The sequence below is a fragment of the Aotus nancymaae genome, unplaced genomic scaffold, assembly GCF_030222135.1.
Source record: "Aotus nancymaae isolate 86718 unplaced genomic scaffold, 86718_ANA_hifiasm-v0.15.2.pri h1tg000014l, whole genome shotgun sequence".
NCBI classification, from domain to species: domain Eukaryota; kingdom Metazoa; phylum Chordata; class Mammalia; order Primates; family Aotidae; genus Aotus; species Aotus nancymaae.
The window spans coordinates 116,379,387-116,396,684 of NW_026988425.1; the positions used below are offsets into that span (position 1 = coordinate 116,379,387).

The 17,298-nt window shown below is 37.7% G+C and overlaps 1 protein-coding gene across 7 annotated transcripts in view; it reads right to left on the reverse strand.

Annotated features, from left to right (window-relative positions):
• MCTP2 (multiple C2 and transmembrane domain containing 2) overlaps positions 1-17,298 on the reverse strand; it is a 260,105-nt gene that overhangs the window by 74,885 nt on the left and 167,922 nt on the right. For 6 of the 7 annotated variants that reach the window (XR_010342639.1, XM_064376265.1, XM_064376263.1 and 3 more), the window contains 3 exons: positions 15,608-15,709; positions 14,203-14,277; positions 11,854-11,973 (listed from right to left, as the gene is read on the reverse strand). Coding sequence is in view for 6 of the 7 variants with exons in the window: in XM_064376265.1 (XP_064232335.1) it covers positions 11,854-11,973; positions 14,203-14,277; positions 15,608-15,709 (297 nt within the window). In the remaining variant the exon portion in view is untranslated. Of the gene's footprint in view, positions 1-11,280; positions 11,372-11,853; positions 11,974-14,202; positions 14,278-15,607; positions 15,710-17,298 lie in introns of those variants that run through there. The other variant, XM_064376267.1, reaches the window with a different exon arrangement.

Genomic DNA, 17,298 nt, shown 5'->3' on the forward strand with positions numbered 1-17,298 from the left:
AAAAGAATTGGAAAAGAATGTTATATTCACTATGTATTTTCTAATGTTAAATATGTGTGTGTGTGTGTGTGTGTGTGTGTGTTTATGTTGTGTTTTTATCCCTGGATAAAATAGCTTTCAAGAAATTTGTGATCCTATTCACATTAAAGCTACCTTGAAACAACTAGCTAAGGGAGGAAAAGCCCTCTGGAAGCAACTAGATTTGCTATTATGATTTGAAGGAATGTCTCTGTGAACACACACACACACACACACGCACACTCAGCATCATGCCTAAGCCATGTCACACCCAAGAGCAAAGGCCTTCATAGAAGCTAAACCTAGCCAATGGCATAAGCATCAAATTTTAGCTACAGGTTAAAGAAAGTACAAATGATTGTTTTAAAAGCCTTAATATGGTTATTTTCCTAATTAAATCTGTACCAACTGGGCAGTAATCTGGATCTTATTTCTTCTGCCTAAGTATGAATGTGCTATAGAATATTTGAGAAAATTATTATAAAAACAGAACAGAAAATTATACAACATGAAAATTTGATTTTTTTTAACTAATGTAATGATTTCTGCTTGTAGACTATTGTATCAAATTAAAAATAAATTGCTGAAATTAAAATCCCCAAGAAGTAACCCACAGAAATTTACCTTAGGATTTTATCATTTATGAGTTTCTATCGCCACCTGCAGGACTATCTTTAAGTAAACTCAAGCAATTGTCAAGTTATTTGTTATTCTTTTTTCTTTCTTTTTCCTTTTTTCTCTCCCTCCTATTCCTCAACCCTATTTCTGATTAAATTTCCAGGAAGTCAAATTTTTAAAAAAACATATAGATTAATAAAAATGTAAAATCACCAATGAAATGCAAAATCAAATTTGCCCAAAGAGGTGCAGTTAATGAGGCCACAGTCAGCTCATTTTTTACCAGCTGAACACACTATGCATTTTCCTACTGTGAAAAGTAAAATTTGGGGATGGGGGTTAATGAATTAGCCTATAGATGTTTCCTTACAAAAAATGTGACAGCCTCAGTGATTTCCAAGGAAAAGTGCTCTTGCTACGGGCCACAAAATGTTTATAATTGCATGTACCTGGCTTAATCCAGAGCAGAAGAAATGTGGCTATTAACAAATGCATACTTAGTTTAAGAAGCAACATTCTATTGCTTCTTAAAGAGAAGACAATGTGAGACAAAGCTTCACTAAAAGTGTCACTGAAGCCTAATAAAGTAAGTACAAGTTTGTATATAGCAGAAGTCAAAACTTAAAACACCTCCCAAACACAAAAACACAGTTCAACATCATCATCCTTGTCATCACTGTTATCATCTTCATTACTGTCATCGCAACATTTTGATGAGGAAAATTCATCTGTTCTCTGGGAAGAGTCAGCCAAGTGCGCACTGAAGAAACGATACAGATTTATGTCTCCCTACTGCATGTTACCACTCAGAGTAGCAACTCCAAAGACTCACAAACTATTTTTATTCAAATGTAAGACCTGAGGGAAAATGTACCTAAAAAAAAAAAGTTCAAGGACATTGTGTATATGTACACATGAACTAAAACCATAATTGCAAAGTTTATGACTATACAAGCTGCACATTGTAAAAATAGTGTAGGGCTGAGAATCCTCTGTTCAAACAAGTGAAGAGGCCTTGAGAAAATCACTTTCCCAAAGCCTTTCTTCTTCCCCTCAGACTGACCATGAAAGCCCCTCCTACCTTATCATTCTATGGCTCCATCTTTTCTAGACTAAAACAGCAGCTGCTGGGTCTTGCTTTAACCCGGCGAGGCTCAGATGTATATTTCTGTTTTGTTTTGGTTTTTCCCTTGACAAAATGAAGCATCCCAGACAATGAATTAAAACAGAAACTTTAAAGAGCTTGGAAAGCAATAGAAAAATCATTTTAAAAGGCCGAAAACAATATGGATGTAGGTAATAAAAGAATCCCAGCAAGAATAAAACAGTCATTAAACACTGTACAAGAGCAAGGCTTAGACGATTACAACTGAACCTGATTTTGATTAAATATCAAAATCTTTATTTTTGTATAGGTGAGATGTGGACAATCAGGCTAATAAAAATGTTTCTCTAAAATGCATGTTATTTAAAAAGCCAATGACTGACACACACACACACACACACACACACACACAGCCAATGACACAATCCCAGGATAAAGGGAGCAGTAACAAAACACACCTTTCTAAATCATAAATCAGATGGCAAAAGTACAACATGCTATAGTAAACCCTAACCAGACCACAAGGAAGGTTTCTCTCCATAAACATCAGATCAGGCAGCTAGAATGATTACTGGGCTCTCTAGTAACTGTCACCTGTGGTGGGTCTAATTACAGGCTACCCCAGCAAGCACGCCCACATCACATAGCAATAAAAGGGCCCTCTGCTTGCCAAGTGCAGCCAGACAATGGCGAGCACACGCCACCTGATGGGGAGCCCCAAAAGATCAGCCAGAGAGACTAATAAAAATGACAGCTTAGAAACAAATGACAAAGCTCAGACTGGAAAAAAAAAAGGCAATATCAAATTAGCCAGATATCTAAGTGCTGAGCATGGTTCTTCAACAGGTCAAAACCTACCTAGGGAACTGGTTATAACTGTTTTCACACACACCAGGTCTGGTCCTCCTATTTCTAAATATTCTTTTCTGTTTTTCCATCACACAAAATGTTTGCACATCCAGGTGTCACATATAGAAACAAATGAAAGGGGAGAAACGGGATTCAGTTCAGAAAATATAAAAAATAGAACACTCTTAGATGCAGGGGCCATGATGGCAGTTAGAGATTTGCCAGTACTCTTTCTCCTCCTGGCTGCCTTTTGGCCATTTTGCCGCTAATTAGCACTATCCCTGGATGGGCAGGATCAACAAAAAGCCAGAAAAAAATGCGTATCAGACAAGAATATGAAGTTGCTAGGTTGTTTTAGCCACTGATGCGGCCATAGACTGTTACGATCAGGGGATGTGCAGGAAGGAAAAGAAAGCAACGTCTGGTGACAGATGGTTTTCACTAGTTCTAGCACCCTTCCAAGAAGCACTCATTAGATGCCTACTGTGTACAGAACATTATCCTAAGCAGTAAGAATATGTACAAAAATGAAAGACTGGGCCTTTGCCTTTCTGCAGCTTGCAATATACTAAAACAATCCTTCAATCATTAGGCTGTGTTACACTGCATAACTATTTAACACATGGCATTAACCAGAAGTATTAAATCATTGAAATAAAATACCTCCTTTTCTTTTTTCTTTTTTTTTTTGAGACAGGGTCTTACTATGTTGCCCAGGCTGGTCTCAAACTCTGCCTCTGTCTCTTAAAGTGCTAGAACTACAGGCATACACCAACTATTTTTTACATGAACTGAATTTATTAGGTCAAGCATGAAGAGTATTATCATAGCCTTGAGGTAGAACTCTGGCTTTGGCATCTGGTGGTTAAATATACACTAAGTAGCCCTGGAAATGGTTGACTCCTGAATATTAACCACAGCACACAACAACAGCAAGGTTGGTATTGCCACCCTGTCGCTGGGTTCTCAATAAGTCCAGGTCCACAAAAACACTTTGCAATGAATTAGCATGAGAGAGAGAGAGACAGAGAGAGAGAGAGAGAGAGAGAGTGTGTGTGTGTGTTAGTGAGGCCTTTCTCTGAATTTGAAGAGTACCATTACCCACCAATAGTTACATCAGACAGTAATTCCTACCCACACTTGCAGCCCATTCCATATTTTAAAAATATTTCCATGCTTATGACCTAATTTTATGCCCAAAAAGCACATTTTTCTTATGATATGCTTGAATAATCAAAAGATTACCTTTTGTTTTCAAATATAAGGGAGGATGGTAGAAGCAAGTTAGAGGAATAAAGCAGGGAAACCAAGGAGGTGAGGAGAGAGGCAGGGTAGAAGTGATAAATGGGGTGAAGAGGAGGGAGAGAGAGAGGAAGGGAGGGGAAAGGAAGGGTGAGTGGAAAACACGGGAGGAAAGCAGATAGACTTATGAGTGCTCAGTATGAAAATTCATTTTTGCATTTCAATATCTAGCAGTGTATTAGATACTCAAACCCATTACTTCTTGTGGAAAGGGGAAAGAGGAAGAAGGAAGAGGGATGAGGCCATGGAGGAGGGAGAAGGAGCAAGCCTGAAGAAGGTGGCAGTCAAGTCAGTTGCATTAAGGGGCTACAAGATCTCTAGAGTCTTTTCTTGACTAAAGATCCTAAAATCTGGATCAAGTTCAAATTAACAGTAGGGTATCTCTGGAAAGCAGAGTGAATTAGACTGAACTACTTGGAATCTGCAAAAGACAAGGAATCTGTATTAGTCAGGGTTTCAGGGTCCTCTACAGGGAGAGAACTAATGGAATACATATATATATATATAAAGGGAAGTTTATTAAGGATTATCTCACACAATCATAAGGTCCCACAATAGGCCATCTGCAGGCTGAGAAGCAAGGAGAGGCAGTGCGAATTCCAAAACTGAAGACCTTGGAGTCCAATGTTCGAGGGCAGGAAGCATCCAGCGTGGGAGAAAGATGTAGGCTGGGAGGCTAGGCCTGTCTCCCTCCTCACATTTTTCTGCCTACTTATATTCTAGCCACACTGGCAGCTGATTAGATTGCACCCACCCAGACTAAGGGTGGGTCTGCCTTTCCCAGCCCACTGAGTCAGATGTTAACCTCCTTTGGTAATACCCTCACAGACACACCCAGGATCAATACTTTGCATCCTTCAATCCAATCAAGTTGATACTCAGTATTAACCATCCCAGAATCCTAAACAGAAAATTCAGAGGAGACAGAAAAGCTGTGCTTGCAAATGCACACAAACAGAAAGCTCAGAAAAGACAGTGGTAGTGACACTGGGTCTCACACAGTGTCTGGACCTCTATATACAAAAGGGGGTGTTAACCATTTATATCTAACAGGCTCTGTGAATATGGCAGGGTGTGCTGTGCTATGATTCAAATAATTGAGAGCTAATGTTTACTAGTCAAAATTGGAATGCTCCAAAAAAGTGATTTCAGCCAGTCTCTCTCTGATTCTGTCTGGAATCACAACTCACTTACAGAGTTGAAAATATAAACATGAAAATATGCTAAAATAGTTAATAGTGTCCTTTTAAATTTTTTAACAGATAATCTTTTTAATGCAATTACTGTAATTTTATCAAATTGCATAATTAGTTAATGCCTGAGAACCTGCCAATAGAAGGTGCAATTATGTTGTAAAAATTATACTCACAATATGCAATGATGGATTGTTCCTATTTAAAGAAAAGTGCTGAAAAAAACTTTAAATATTTTGAAAGTATATTACGTAGTCCTTCATGAAAAGGAAGACAGGGAAACTATCTTATATATGTTAAATAATAAGATGCCAAATATTTGAAGCATTTAATATACCCATACATTTTACATATATGTGTGTGCACTTATATATACACGCTTTTAAGATGTCTAAACACCCCTCTTCTTCTGGTTATTATAGCTGTGGAATTTCTTTCTTTCAGCTTTACAGAAATACTTTTAATTTTTGAGCACCAACTGCACACACGCCTAGCAAACGGGCAACGATGTCTGCTCTACACATCCAATTGTGACTTCTGGTGGATGTCACAGCCAATGAAAGAGCTTAATCAAGTGCAGGTGCATTTGGTTGTGAATAAATTGGCGACAGAACTTAAAGTAAATCTTTTAGACACAGTTAACACATAAATAATGAAAACATCAAAAAGACATTTGACCAGCATTATTTAAAGAGTCTAATCTCAAAACAAAGTTGTAATTGCATTTGTCATTTATACCAAAGCAAAATGAATGTGAATGTTTTTCGGTCCACAGAGCAATCATGGAAAACAGCAGTCTTCAAAGCGTTGCCTTCGATTTTTACCAAACAGCTTTCACAAAACATCCAACAGAGCAACTTTTAATTTCTCAAATGTCCTCTGCTTTTGTGTGTGCATGCGTGTGTGTGTGTGTGTGCAAAAGTACATGTGTGTTGGAAGGATTGGCTCTATTACTGCTACTGTTGTTTTTAAGTTCTATGTGAAATTACATTTTCTCAATATTCTAGGATCTCTAAAAGCTAAGAATTTCATATATGCTAAATACGGGATATCACCAAGCAAGTGGACAGTTGTATTTTGTTAACTTTATGGAGGGAGAGGTTGATTGATGCTTTAATTTGTGTATCGTATTTCAGTCCTTGTCAACTCTGAAAAGTAAATTCTTTATTTTCCTACACTCAAAAAAAATTAGAAAAAAAAGTCGCAGATGTTAAAATCATAGCTGTATGAAGATACTCATTGATATATGGTACACTTAGATTACTTTTAAAGATCAAACATCCAACTAAAAATTTAATAAAATGAAGAATCCATCAATGCCCAACAAACTAGCCTCCCTTGACGCCACAGGTGTGTGCCTGAAAGATTGGTGGAAAATGAAACTGCATAAATGCAATTCTATGTTAAAAGCATCAGGAAACCTTTGCTGTTTAAAATAACCTTCTGATGATGCCATCTGTCAAGTAAATACTATTTTATCATATGAAAAATGCATTTATATACTAATATAACTTTAGGTCTTTTCATAGACAGCACGGGAGTTTATAAAATATAAGTACGTCATAACAAAACACTCATACATGATTCAATCTACCAATATGAATATCACAATGCAAAGTTATCTTTTGAGAACATTCGTCATTATGATCAAATAATGTATTAGCACTGAGACACTGGATCTATGAAATAAAGATCCCCTCTAGAAATATGGGCCTATTTCTTTTGTAGCCATTATTTCAAGATATTTTAAAGGAACATAGTACTGTGGATAGTTATTCCCTTCTACCCTATCCCTTTTTCTTAACAACTTGGAGTACTTAAAAAAAAAAAAAACAAAAAAAACTGAAAAGTACAAATGCCTTCCATGACCGCTTCCATTAATTGTTTTCCTTTTTTCTTTCTTCTCCCCTTGAAAATCCCTCTACATCATCTAAAAGCATTCCTCAAAGGTGGGAAAAAAGTAAGTCTGACTCTAATTTGGGACTCAGTTTAGAACCAAGGTTCTAGGGTTCTTCAGATCATCCAGCTGGATCCCAAGGATGTCAAATGCATGTGAGACCTCTGGCTTCTTCAATTTCGGTCTCATCATCACTTGTGAATAAAACGACTGAGCTAAAGAATTATTCCTTATTTGCACAGAACTGATAATGTAAGAATTCTGAGCCAAGGCCTTAAGAGGCATTATATTTTTATTTTGTTCCTTTGGGAATTTCTGACCTCCACAATGACAAGCACATTTCACTTGAGACTATCCCTTCAGTTTCGGCCTCAGAATGAAAATACATGAGTGATTGCTGCCCCAGCTGACACAGACACCTGAGAAAAAGAGTAAATTCTTTTTTTTTGTATGATACTAGGTCTGAAATACATGAAAAACTGAAGTATGCAATGTTCATATGCCAGAACACATGTAATATATGTGTATGTAATACAAACAGGTATAATAAACAGTAAATAATAAAACAATAAACAGTAAAAAAAAAAAAAAATTATTCCTACCCATGTAATGAGGGTTTCTTTCCTCTATAGTATCACAGCTTGGAAAAGGCTTAATCGCCACACATAATATCTAAATACAGATCTTAAATGATCAGTATGGTTGCTCCTGGAGTCATTATCTAAATACAAGGACAACAAGCACTGCATCCTGGGTATCAATGAGAGGCAGAATAGTGGAAGGCGTAAGCCTGTGGAGGCTAAAGCAAGATGACCTGGGTTTCAACGCCACCTCTGCCTCATGCATACACATGAGCTCTGTTACTGTACTTGAGCTCTATAGGCTTATTTTTCTCAATTGTAAAAAGAAGATAGTAATAATAGTACATTATTATATATGTTGTTGTTGTGAGAACTAAATTTATAAAAATTATCACCCACATCAGCAGGTTGTTGTGAGAACTAAATTTATAAAATCCTTGGGACAGTGTCTGATAGTAAGCACTGAAATAACAAACTATGAATATCCCTAGAGTCAAATCTATGGGGGAATGGCCATGTACATATCTTGTGTATATGTATGTACATGTGTATAAAATATCACGTATATTTACATATCTATTCATAAGGAAATATACAGGTGCACTTACTTTAAGGCAAAATATTTTAGGTCTATTTGGCCTCGGTCAGTAAGTGGATATCTCATATTAATTTGTTTTTCAACTGGGAAAGCCAAGAATGTGACTTTTTGAAGGAAGAAAAAAGAAAAAAATATACTTAATATAATCAAATAAACCTTAGAAAATGCAAGATACCAAAATATCTAGAAAACACAGGGGAAGGAGAAAGATTCAAAAGACAAAATGAGAAAGATTTTCAATGTTCATCCTAACAAGAAGAACTAAATGTGTAGAAATTTGATTTGGAATGCTTCGACCACCCTACAAATGCCCATGTTTAATTTCTTACGATAACAATAAATTCAATGCTATGCAGCAACATTAACATAACAGGTGCCAGTGAATTACGGATAACTTTCTTCTCTCATGTTGGGAATACAACCACCCCGTACGTGTAGCAGTGATAAATCTCATGGTAGAGGAAGTTGAGGCTTGGATCATCTAGCAGGGTGAGTTCTTTCACTTTTGTCCATCCACTTCTGATGAGACACCCTGTGGACCTAGATCTTAAGAGCCTGCTTTTTTTTAACTCCTGATTTCAACAAGGTATGATTATGTTCATGCACCTGTACACAGGCATCCATGGAAAACATGGTTTGCTTTCAGAAAGTCTTAACATTGATTTTGAGAATAGATTAAACACGATTCTACAATGTTCATGTTTGTATCACCTGGAACCAGAGTCCAGAACATAAAGTTAGTAGGCTACTTTATGTTTTCTCACGAAACAGAAGAAAAAAGCATCCCTTTGGTTCTGCCTTTAGTTTGTTGTGTTAGTGTCACTTCCTGTACCATTACAGGAAGAAAAGCCCAACCAGGGACTGGTTCAACTAAAATAGCACCTTTCACATCTGTGCAGTGAACCCTCAACCAACACATATGCTAATTTCAATTAGAGGACCTGACTACAGGTCATTTAATACATCCTTGGCTTAAAACCTTGCTTCAGACACCACCAAACTGTTCTGCCCTGTAATGCCAAGGCAAGCAGTTGGAACGTGAACAAAGTATCACAATGATGAATAAAGACACCAAGCAACATTCTGTCTTCAACACATCACAGGAGAACATCCATCAGTGTGTGTCACCTCTGACAGATATGGCAAGTGCAGAGTGAACAAAGTCAGAGGAGAGCCTGGGCTTGGGGATCTAACATTTTGCAGAAAGACAACCCATCATGAAGTCCCACAGACTCCAGGACACAGCACTACAGCCAGGGCAGCCCCCAGGTGTGCAACCCCATCAGTCCCCTCCAGACAGCTAACAGGTCTACAGGCAAGGTACATGAATGCAACACATTTTTAAAGAAAAATAATGAAGGCTCGGCTACCCATAATCTTACTAAAAGAAGAATGAAAGAAGATGAAACTGAAATATATTTTTTATTCCGTCCCAAGAAAGCATTTTCTGTATAGCCTCTCACTTTAATAGCAGAAATGGTTTTGGAATAATCAGCACAACAGGAATAACAAAAACCATTTTTAATACAATTACACTTCATCAGCTTAAGGAGGGGACATATCTACTACGTTATATCTGTGGTATTTCTGAGAATCACCGAGGCCGGTCAACATACACATGGTCTAAATTTTTTAGAGTAGAGTTTTAAATTAAAACAAAATGAGTTTAAGTGAGCGCTTTTATTCCAGTACTTTCAGGACAACCAAATGATAGAATGTATGCATATAGCATATCTAATTGACTCTGCATTTTCTTCAATGGTGTCCAATGGGAAATGTCCCTATATACACAGTCACATAAATCCACGTGTCCTTGCAACACCATACTTCGGAAAACCAGCAAGAAGAACACCACCTTGATCTTCCTTGCCTTGATCTAAGTGGGCCTTAGAGACATGAGGGTACAACATGGCAGCCTGCATTCTCCAGCCTCGGGGAGGGCTCTTCTCTGAGGCACGAAGCCCAGCAGGGAGGAATCCCTTAGAGAACAGGCAGTGGAGATGTGGCTCCATTTCCAAGGCTCCCTTTCTGTTTAGAAGTCCCCTCTATTAGACAATCTATTTCTATTCATCTGTTCTAATCTTTCTTCAGATCAAGCCAGCAGCCCATTAATCATTTCTGTCATCTCCCTCCAGAATCCAGGGCAACGGATCTGTTTTTCTAAAATCACAGTGCCAGAAACTAAACTCGAGAAAGAGGAAATCCTCTCCTCCTCACAGCGGCTGTCTGGGTGCTGACTGGAAGAAGCCACCAATTGTGTTCATTTTCCTCTTTTGCCCAGAATTGCACAGAACATTCCATGGAAAGTTTTGAAAGAGAATTTGGGTGGGAAGTGGAGCTGGGGAGGTTGAAGAGGAACCCGATGCATGAAGCCACCAGCTGAGGAGAACGTGAGAAAGGGAAGTAGATAAACAAATGCTGAGACAATGACGGATACAGATTAATAAAACCATTATTAGTGTTTTTATTAAGGCCAAATGTTTTAGCAACTTCAGACAGCAGAAAAAGTATATGAAAGGTCAAGCCTGCAGGCAGCATGGGTCCTCTGCACTGAAGCAGTGGAGAACTAAAATAAACTCCACCAAACAAAATACTCCCCAATGGCAAAGAGAAAGTCTCTTTTGGAGCCGATATACTTGATTGCATAAAAATGTTGGGAATGACCTTGAACCCACTGACATCTTGGGCTAATAAATCGTTTTTTTCTCCCCATTTTTAAAATAAGGCTATGCCTGTCGGATAAGAGAGAACACTGAGGATATATTGACAGTAGAAGACAGAACCACATAACATTCAGAAATCAGATTCACCAATGATCATGACCAATATTCACACTCTTAGATCACTCATGCCTCTTAACAGTTTTTATAGTGATCTTTGCACACGACAGAAATAAATGGCATGATACCAAATATACAAAGATTTGCAGTTGGGAGACTTGATTTCTCCTCCCATGGCTGACATTACCAATTTGAGCAAGGACAAGTCCCTTTACAAATGAGAGAGAATGTGCTGAGATACAAAGTGAGGGCATGAGGCCAGCTGTGAAGTCCGTCCAAGATTCCTGGGCTCTCAGTGGTAGACTTAGGTGGTTTTAAGATCTCTTGCAGCTCTTTGATTCTGTGATTTTATTATGCTTCATAAGGATGGGCCAATGTCACCAGAGAAAGGAGTACATTTCATATACAAGGGTGGTTCCCCTTTGTGGGACTGAATCAAATTGTAATGTGTATGAAGAGTATGTCCCAACTGGCTTGAAATGAATAAACATCTTTAATATCAAAGTTCAGGAATAATTTACTTAAAATCTAAATTGAACAATTCAGTTATTATTTAGTCATGTGATTTGTCAGATGCCATTTTAAAAAAATTACAGGCAGTCACTGGCACAGAAAGAAAAAATATAAACGCAATACAGGACTATACAAATGTAGCGAGGGAAACACTTATATATATATATGTATACACACACACACACACACACACACACAACACTGGTGATCTTAAATTTACCAAAAGATGGTATATGACTGGGATTTGGGTAATTTAAGGCGATTCCGAGGGTAAATTTGACCTAAGTACTGTCTTAGAAAAACAACTCCCACACAATCACCTATGCTGTAATATATTTCAGAAAGATGAATAGATGTAAACAAGAAGCAAATAATTTGAACATATAAAAGGAAACTTACCACGAATGCTATTGTACTTCTTAATGTGGATTCCCACTGGAAGCAGCTTTTAAGGAACTGCATTGTATTCCATATTGCCATAGTGATTCTTTTCACACGGTCCACATCTCTTGATAAAATCTGATTTTTAAAAAAATGGCCAACAGGAAACTAGATTTAAATACTCCAAATATTCCCTCTGGATCAAGTACCCTGATCATTTAAATTATGTTCTATATAGATGCCAATTTAAAAAATGATAATAATAGAAAAGAGAAGAGCTGACACTTCTAAACTCGTTTTAAAATATGAACGTCCACAGAGGAAAAGAGAATCAAATGCATTTTAGCACTCATCTGAAAAAGAATAGCCTGTTTCAACATGTTCAGTGCAAAAATGGAACTGGTGAAACTACAGAAACCAGGTATTTAATGTGGGTGAATTTGTATGAGAAAGACACATACAGAGTCAGAGAGAGAGAGAGAGAGTGAGAAAGAACTAGAGAGAGCGAGCGAGCTAGAGAGATACAGACACAAAATACGTGTCTATGTTGTTTAGTTTGGAAGCAAATGAATAGATTTACAATAAAAACATACAAGTATTATAGCTTATCTAGTCCTGAGGTCTACAAAACTGTAGGAGTTCTGGGAAGATGTCTGAGTTCTCCCTGGGCAAGTTACTTAACTTCTCTCTTATAAAATAGAGTTGTTATTAGTTCTAATCTTACAAGTTGTTGAGAGAATGACAAAGCTTAGAAAGGTGCCTGTCACATAGTAAGTGCTTTCAAGTATTTATATCCTTAGGAAATGTTTCAAGTTTATCAAAATTTGGGGGCAATAAGTAGGAAGAGGCACGTGGGGAGGGCCACAGCATACCCCAGATTTCAGCCCTATGTTCCCCAGTGCTCTCAGCCCAAAACCACCCCACATGGAGATCTTGTTTTACAAAGGAAATGTCTCTCTCCCAGCTGTAGGCAGATTCATTTCAATGTGCTTGCAAAGCAGCTACCCCACCCACCTCAATGCAGGTTTTAACTTTCAAGTAAACAGAGCAAAAGGCAATAATAATAATAAAATAAGACATTTACTCAGATTACACAAAATAAATATTACGCTCAATGTTATGGCAGACCAAAACGAAATATTTGGAGGCTTCCCCGAGGAAGATGTTTAAGGCCTTTCCCAAATATGCTCAGAAATTCATGGGAAACAAAAGGATGATAAGATGTCTTCATATTTAACTGCTTTATGTAATCCACAGCTGCTCACCCCAAAGGAAGTAGTGGAAGTAATAAACTCCTGAAAAAGGGGACACTTTGTTCTTTGTTACACAATTGAAGAGGGATGATAGGTACAGAGAGAAATCCTGAACTGTGAAGAGTACGACAGGGAGGGACTCTGAAAACGAAATGTAAAGGTCACAGTAAAAAAAAAAAAAAAAGAAAAGTGAAACTTTCCCTACGGGACCTGAACTTCACTTTTTGTTGAACTGAATGAGAGAGGAATTAAGGGCAACGGGCAGAGAGAGAGATCTTGCCTTCAGTATGGGCTGAAATGCCAACACATCCCAAATTTAGACCACGCCAAGGTGATAGGAACATCCACGAGTGAAGCCCAGGCCAGAAGTCTCTAAAGATCTGCTGGGTTAATTATGTTATTGACTCCATAGGCTGCACCTCCCTAAACTTTAAAGGGCAGAGAATGAAATGGCTGTGATTAAGGATGGGTAGGCAGGACAAGTAGATTCTGGAAGACACTGACAGTCTTGAGGCTAGGAATTTTTGTTTATTCAATGAATCAGGATAATAATGGGGGCCTGAGACCTTCTGTTTCATCCAAGAATTATGTTTTGTCTTTCCCTTCTTTTAAGGTTTTCTTTATTTAAGAGACTGAATTTCGCTCTTATTTCCCAGGCTGGAGTGCAATGGCGGGATCTCGGCTCACCGCAACCTCTGCCTCCCTGGTTCAAGCATTTCTCCTGCCTCAGCCTCCCAAGTAGCTGGAATTATAGGCATGCACCACCACACCCAGTTAATTTTTTTGTATTTTTAGTAGAGATGTGGTTTCTCCATGTTGGTCAGGCTGGTCTCAAACTCCCAACCTCAGCCCACCTCGACCTCCCAAAGTACTGGGATTACAAGCATGAGCCACAGCGCCTGACCAGTCATCTCCTTCTTATGGAGCTGATGGAGCTCCTTATTTTAGGAGAGAAGGGGACAAAGAGAAAGAAGTAGAGAGATGGGGCAAGAGGGAGAGAGGAGGAATGTGAGGGAGGAAAAGATTCAAGGAAGAAATTACAGGCAAATGTTAACACTTCAGGTACTGGGTGCTGAATGTATCAATCAACACACCATCTACTGTACTGACCCACCTTTTTGGAGAGCTTGCGGCTGTCTTCAACAAAGCGTTTTTCCCTGGGAGTAAAGGTCCTAATACTTGCTTTGACCTAGAAATACATCATTGTTAAAAAGAGTGGCATTTATAGAAACTTCATCCATCTAGTTTTCTTAATGACTGGGAAAATCATGCAAATCAATAGCTTCTGACTCTGACCTTAGCAGGGACCAAAGAAATGGTAGACACACCTGTGCCCTGTACATGTTTCTGGGGGTCTCATTTGATAAGAGTCCCTGGCATGGGTTAGACTGAGTCTAGGAGGGTACTGTCTCCACTTTGCTCACTCCCTGGAGGTATTTTAAACCACTGCAGAGATTGAAGTTCATGAATTTTTCAAACTAACGTCTGTAAAAGATAAAACTTCCTTCTCAAATTCTTTTAAGTTAAGCTTCCAACAGTAATGTCTAGCATGTGAATAATAATTTCCAGCTTATGAAAACACATCTTTCACAGAGAATCTTATTTCCTTTCAATGATCTGGAAAAATAACTTGATGAGCCATTTTAGCCCCATTTTACAGGGAAGAAACTGAGGCTCAGAGTGACTTAGGCATTTGTTCAGACTGAGTAAAACCTTAAAGAATCAGATTAAAGTCCTTCTCCATATCTAATGAACTGTAAAATCCCATAACCAAAACATTTTCTCTTCAAGCCTGTATCCCCCTTTTCCCTTAAACTCAGGTTTTGCCAGTATTCATACTCTAAATACAAACGTTTTCCAGGAGAAAACAGGAGATGAGGCTGACCTGCTTATAAAATGCATGTACGATTTCCTTGAAGGGAAAGGGAAGGAAATGGGAAGAAACAACACATCCTTATACTGGAGACTGTGCTGAGTTCTAGTATTACTGAGTTCTAGTATTACTGAAAATATGTGTGTGTGTATATATATATATATTTAATTTACATGATTTTTATATAATATGCATTTTACATACTATATATTATATAATTATATATAACATATCATGTTATATACATTTTATATAAAGTTTTATAATATATAGATTATACAGAAAATGATTTTCCTTTTTTTAATTTTTTCCTTGACGTTTAGATTTACTGAGAATTAAACACCGTCAATTCTGCTGATTCAACAAATGGTAAATTCTCCTGATTCACCATCAAACCTGTTGATCAACAGATTCAACAGAATCTGCTGATCCTGCTGATTCATCAATTATGCTGATTCTCCCTTAATACCACTTGAGAGCTGGGATATCCAGCACATTTTATGACTCAGTTTTATAACACTAGTCTTTCCTCCCTCTCTGGCTGCAAAAATTCTGAAACATCTTACATTGATTTGAGCCTCCAAAAGCTGGTCACCTCTTATTTTAGGTATGGAAAAGCTTAGAAGTATGACCCAGTTACACTTACCGGGTTATATATGATGTCCATCTCTAAGTAAATAACTCCTTTAAAAGCTTGTTCTAAATCTTTATTCTTTAGTACATAACAATTTGGTTGTCCATCTCTAATCTGTCACAAACAAAAGATAAAATACACATTGGTGCAAGGTTACTATGTGGTCTAAAGCAAATAACCAAAACTAACTTTGGGAAAACTGATAATGTAGAATGGTCACAGATGAAGCAAACATTAAACCCACCACAAATCACCCTTTACTTCTAGAGAGCTGTTATAACACACTCTAGATAGGAAGATAAAGTGACAATCACCAGGCTGAAACTGACGTGTGGATGAAAAATATTGGTACAAATCGTAAGTTACACATTTCCACTTACTCAAAAATTATGAATATTCTACAAAATTTCCGGCCAACACTCTTCAAGATGGTAAAGGTCATGGAAAGAAAGGAAAGACTAGGAAACTGTCATAGATTAATTAGAAGAGACTAAAGAGATAAGATGACTAAATGCAATGGGGTATTCTGGATTGGGTCCTCGAACAGAAAAAAAGATACTGGTGCAAACACTGGTGAAATCCAAATAGGGATCAGCGTTTAATCGCAATGTAACAATGTTAGTTCTTTTCAGTGTTAACAAATGTATTATGGTAGTATAAGACGTCAACATTAAGGTATGTATGGGGAACTCTATTCTCTTTGAACTTCCCTGTAAATCTGAAACTATTCCCCTCAAAAGGTTATTTTTTACAGAAATGAATAAAGGAGCTGGTTTTAATAGTATTTTACTAGCCAGGAAACAATGCAAATTAAATAAATAAATCAACTTAGAGCTGAGGTCAAAATCCAAAAACACTCAAAATGCACAAAGTGCCAACAAATCCTCAAAATAAACAAGTTTCTCTGCTACCCTCTCTTGGCTGGCATGTCACATCAGCTCTATACACTAGTCTACCTCTGGATCCCACATATAAGTTATCTAAGTAAAACATCTTCAGTATCGTTTTGAAAACTAATTGGCTCCCATGAAAGACAAGTTAATTAGCTTGATTTAATCATTCTCTTTTCAGATTTGATAGCAGCCATGATTTTACATAGTAGTAGTATATGTACTGATTAAACTTCGGGCCTTTAAGAAGCATACCTGCTAACTCCAAAAGGGCCTCAGCAAAACTAGAGTTAATCAAGAGCTCTACTTTAGATTGTGATGATCAAAAATTTAACTAGCATAGGAAATCTAACAGCATGAAATTTGAGCCATATTTTAAATGACTATTGCTGTCACTACAAGCATTCACACAAGTGTTCTTATAAACAGTGGTGGAAATGAGTTGAATAAGTCATGGGGGGAAACAGAGCAATTCCACTTTACAAGGGAGAGGTCATCTTCCTTCCCAAAGTCACTCCACCTCTCTCTGATTGAATAGGTTTGATACAGAAGGATGGTTTTCCTGGCCAGCAGCTAAGAGGAAGGGGGTGCCCCATAAAGACCTGGTTTCCTTCCTAAACGGTGTCCAAACAGGATTCTGAGCTTCCGCTTTGATACACAGTCTCACTTAATAAATTGTGGATGTTAAAGTTGAAAGAAATAAATACAAAAACAGCCTGACAATTTGCCAAGCTGACTTAGGTCCAGTTTAGCTTTGCTTCAACCCACAGTCATTGTACTGTTATCTTAAAATTTCCATGATTTCTCAAGGGT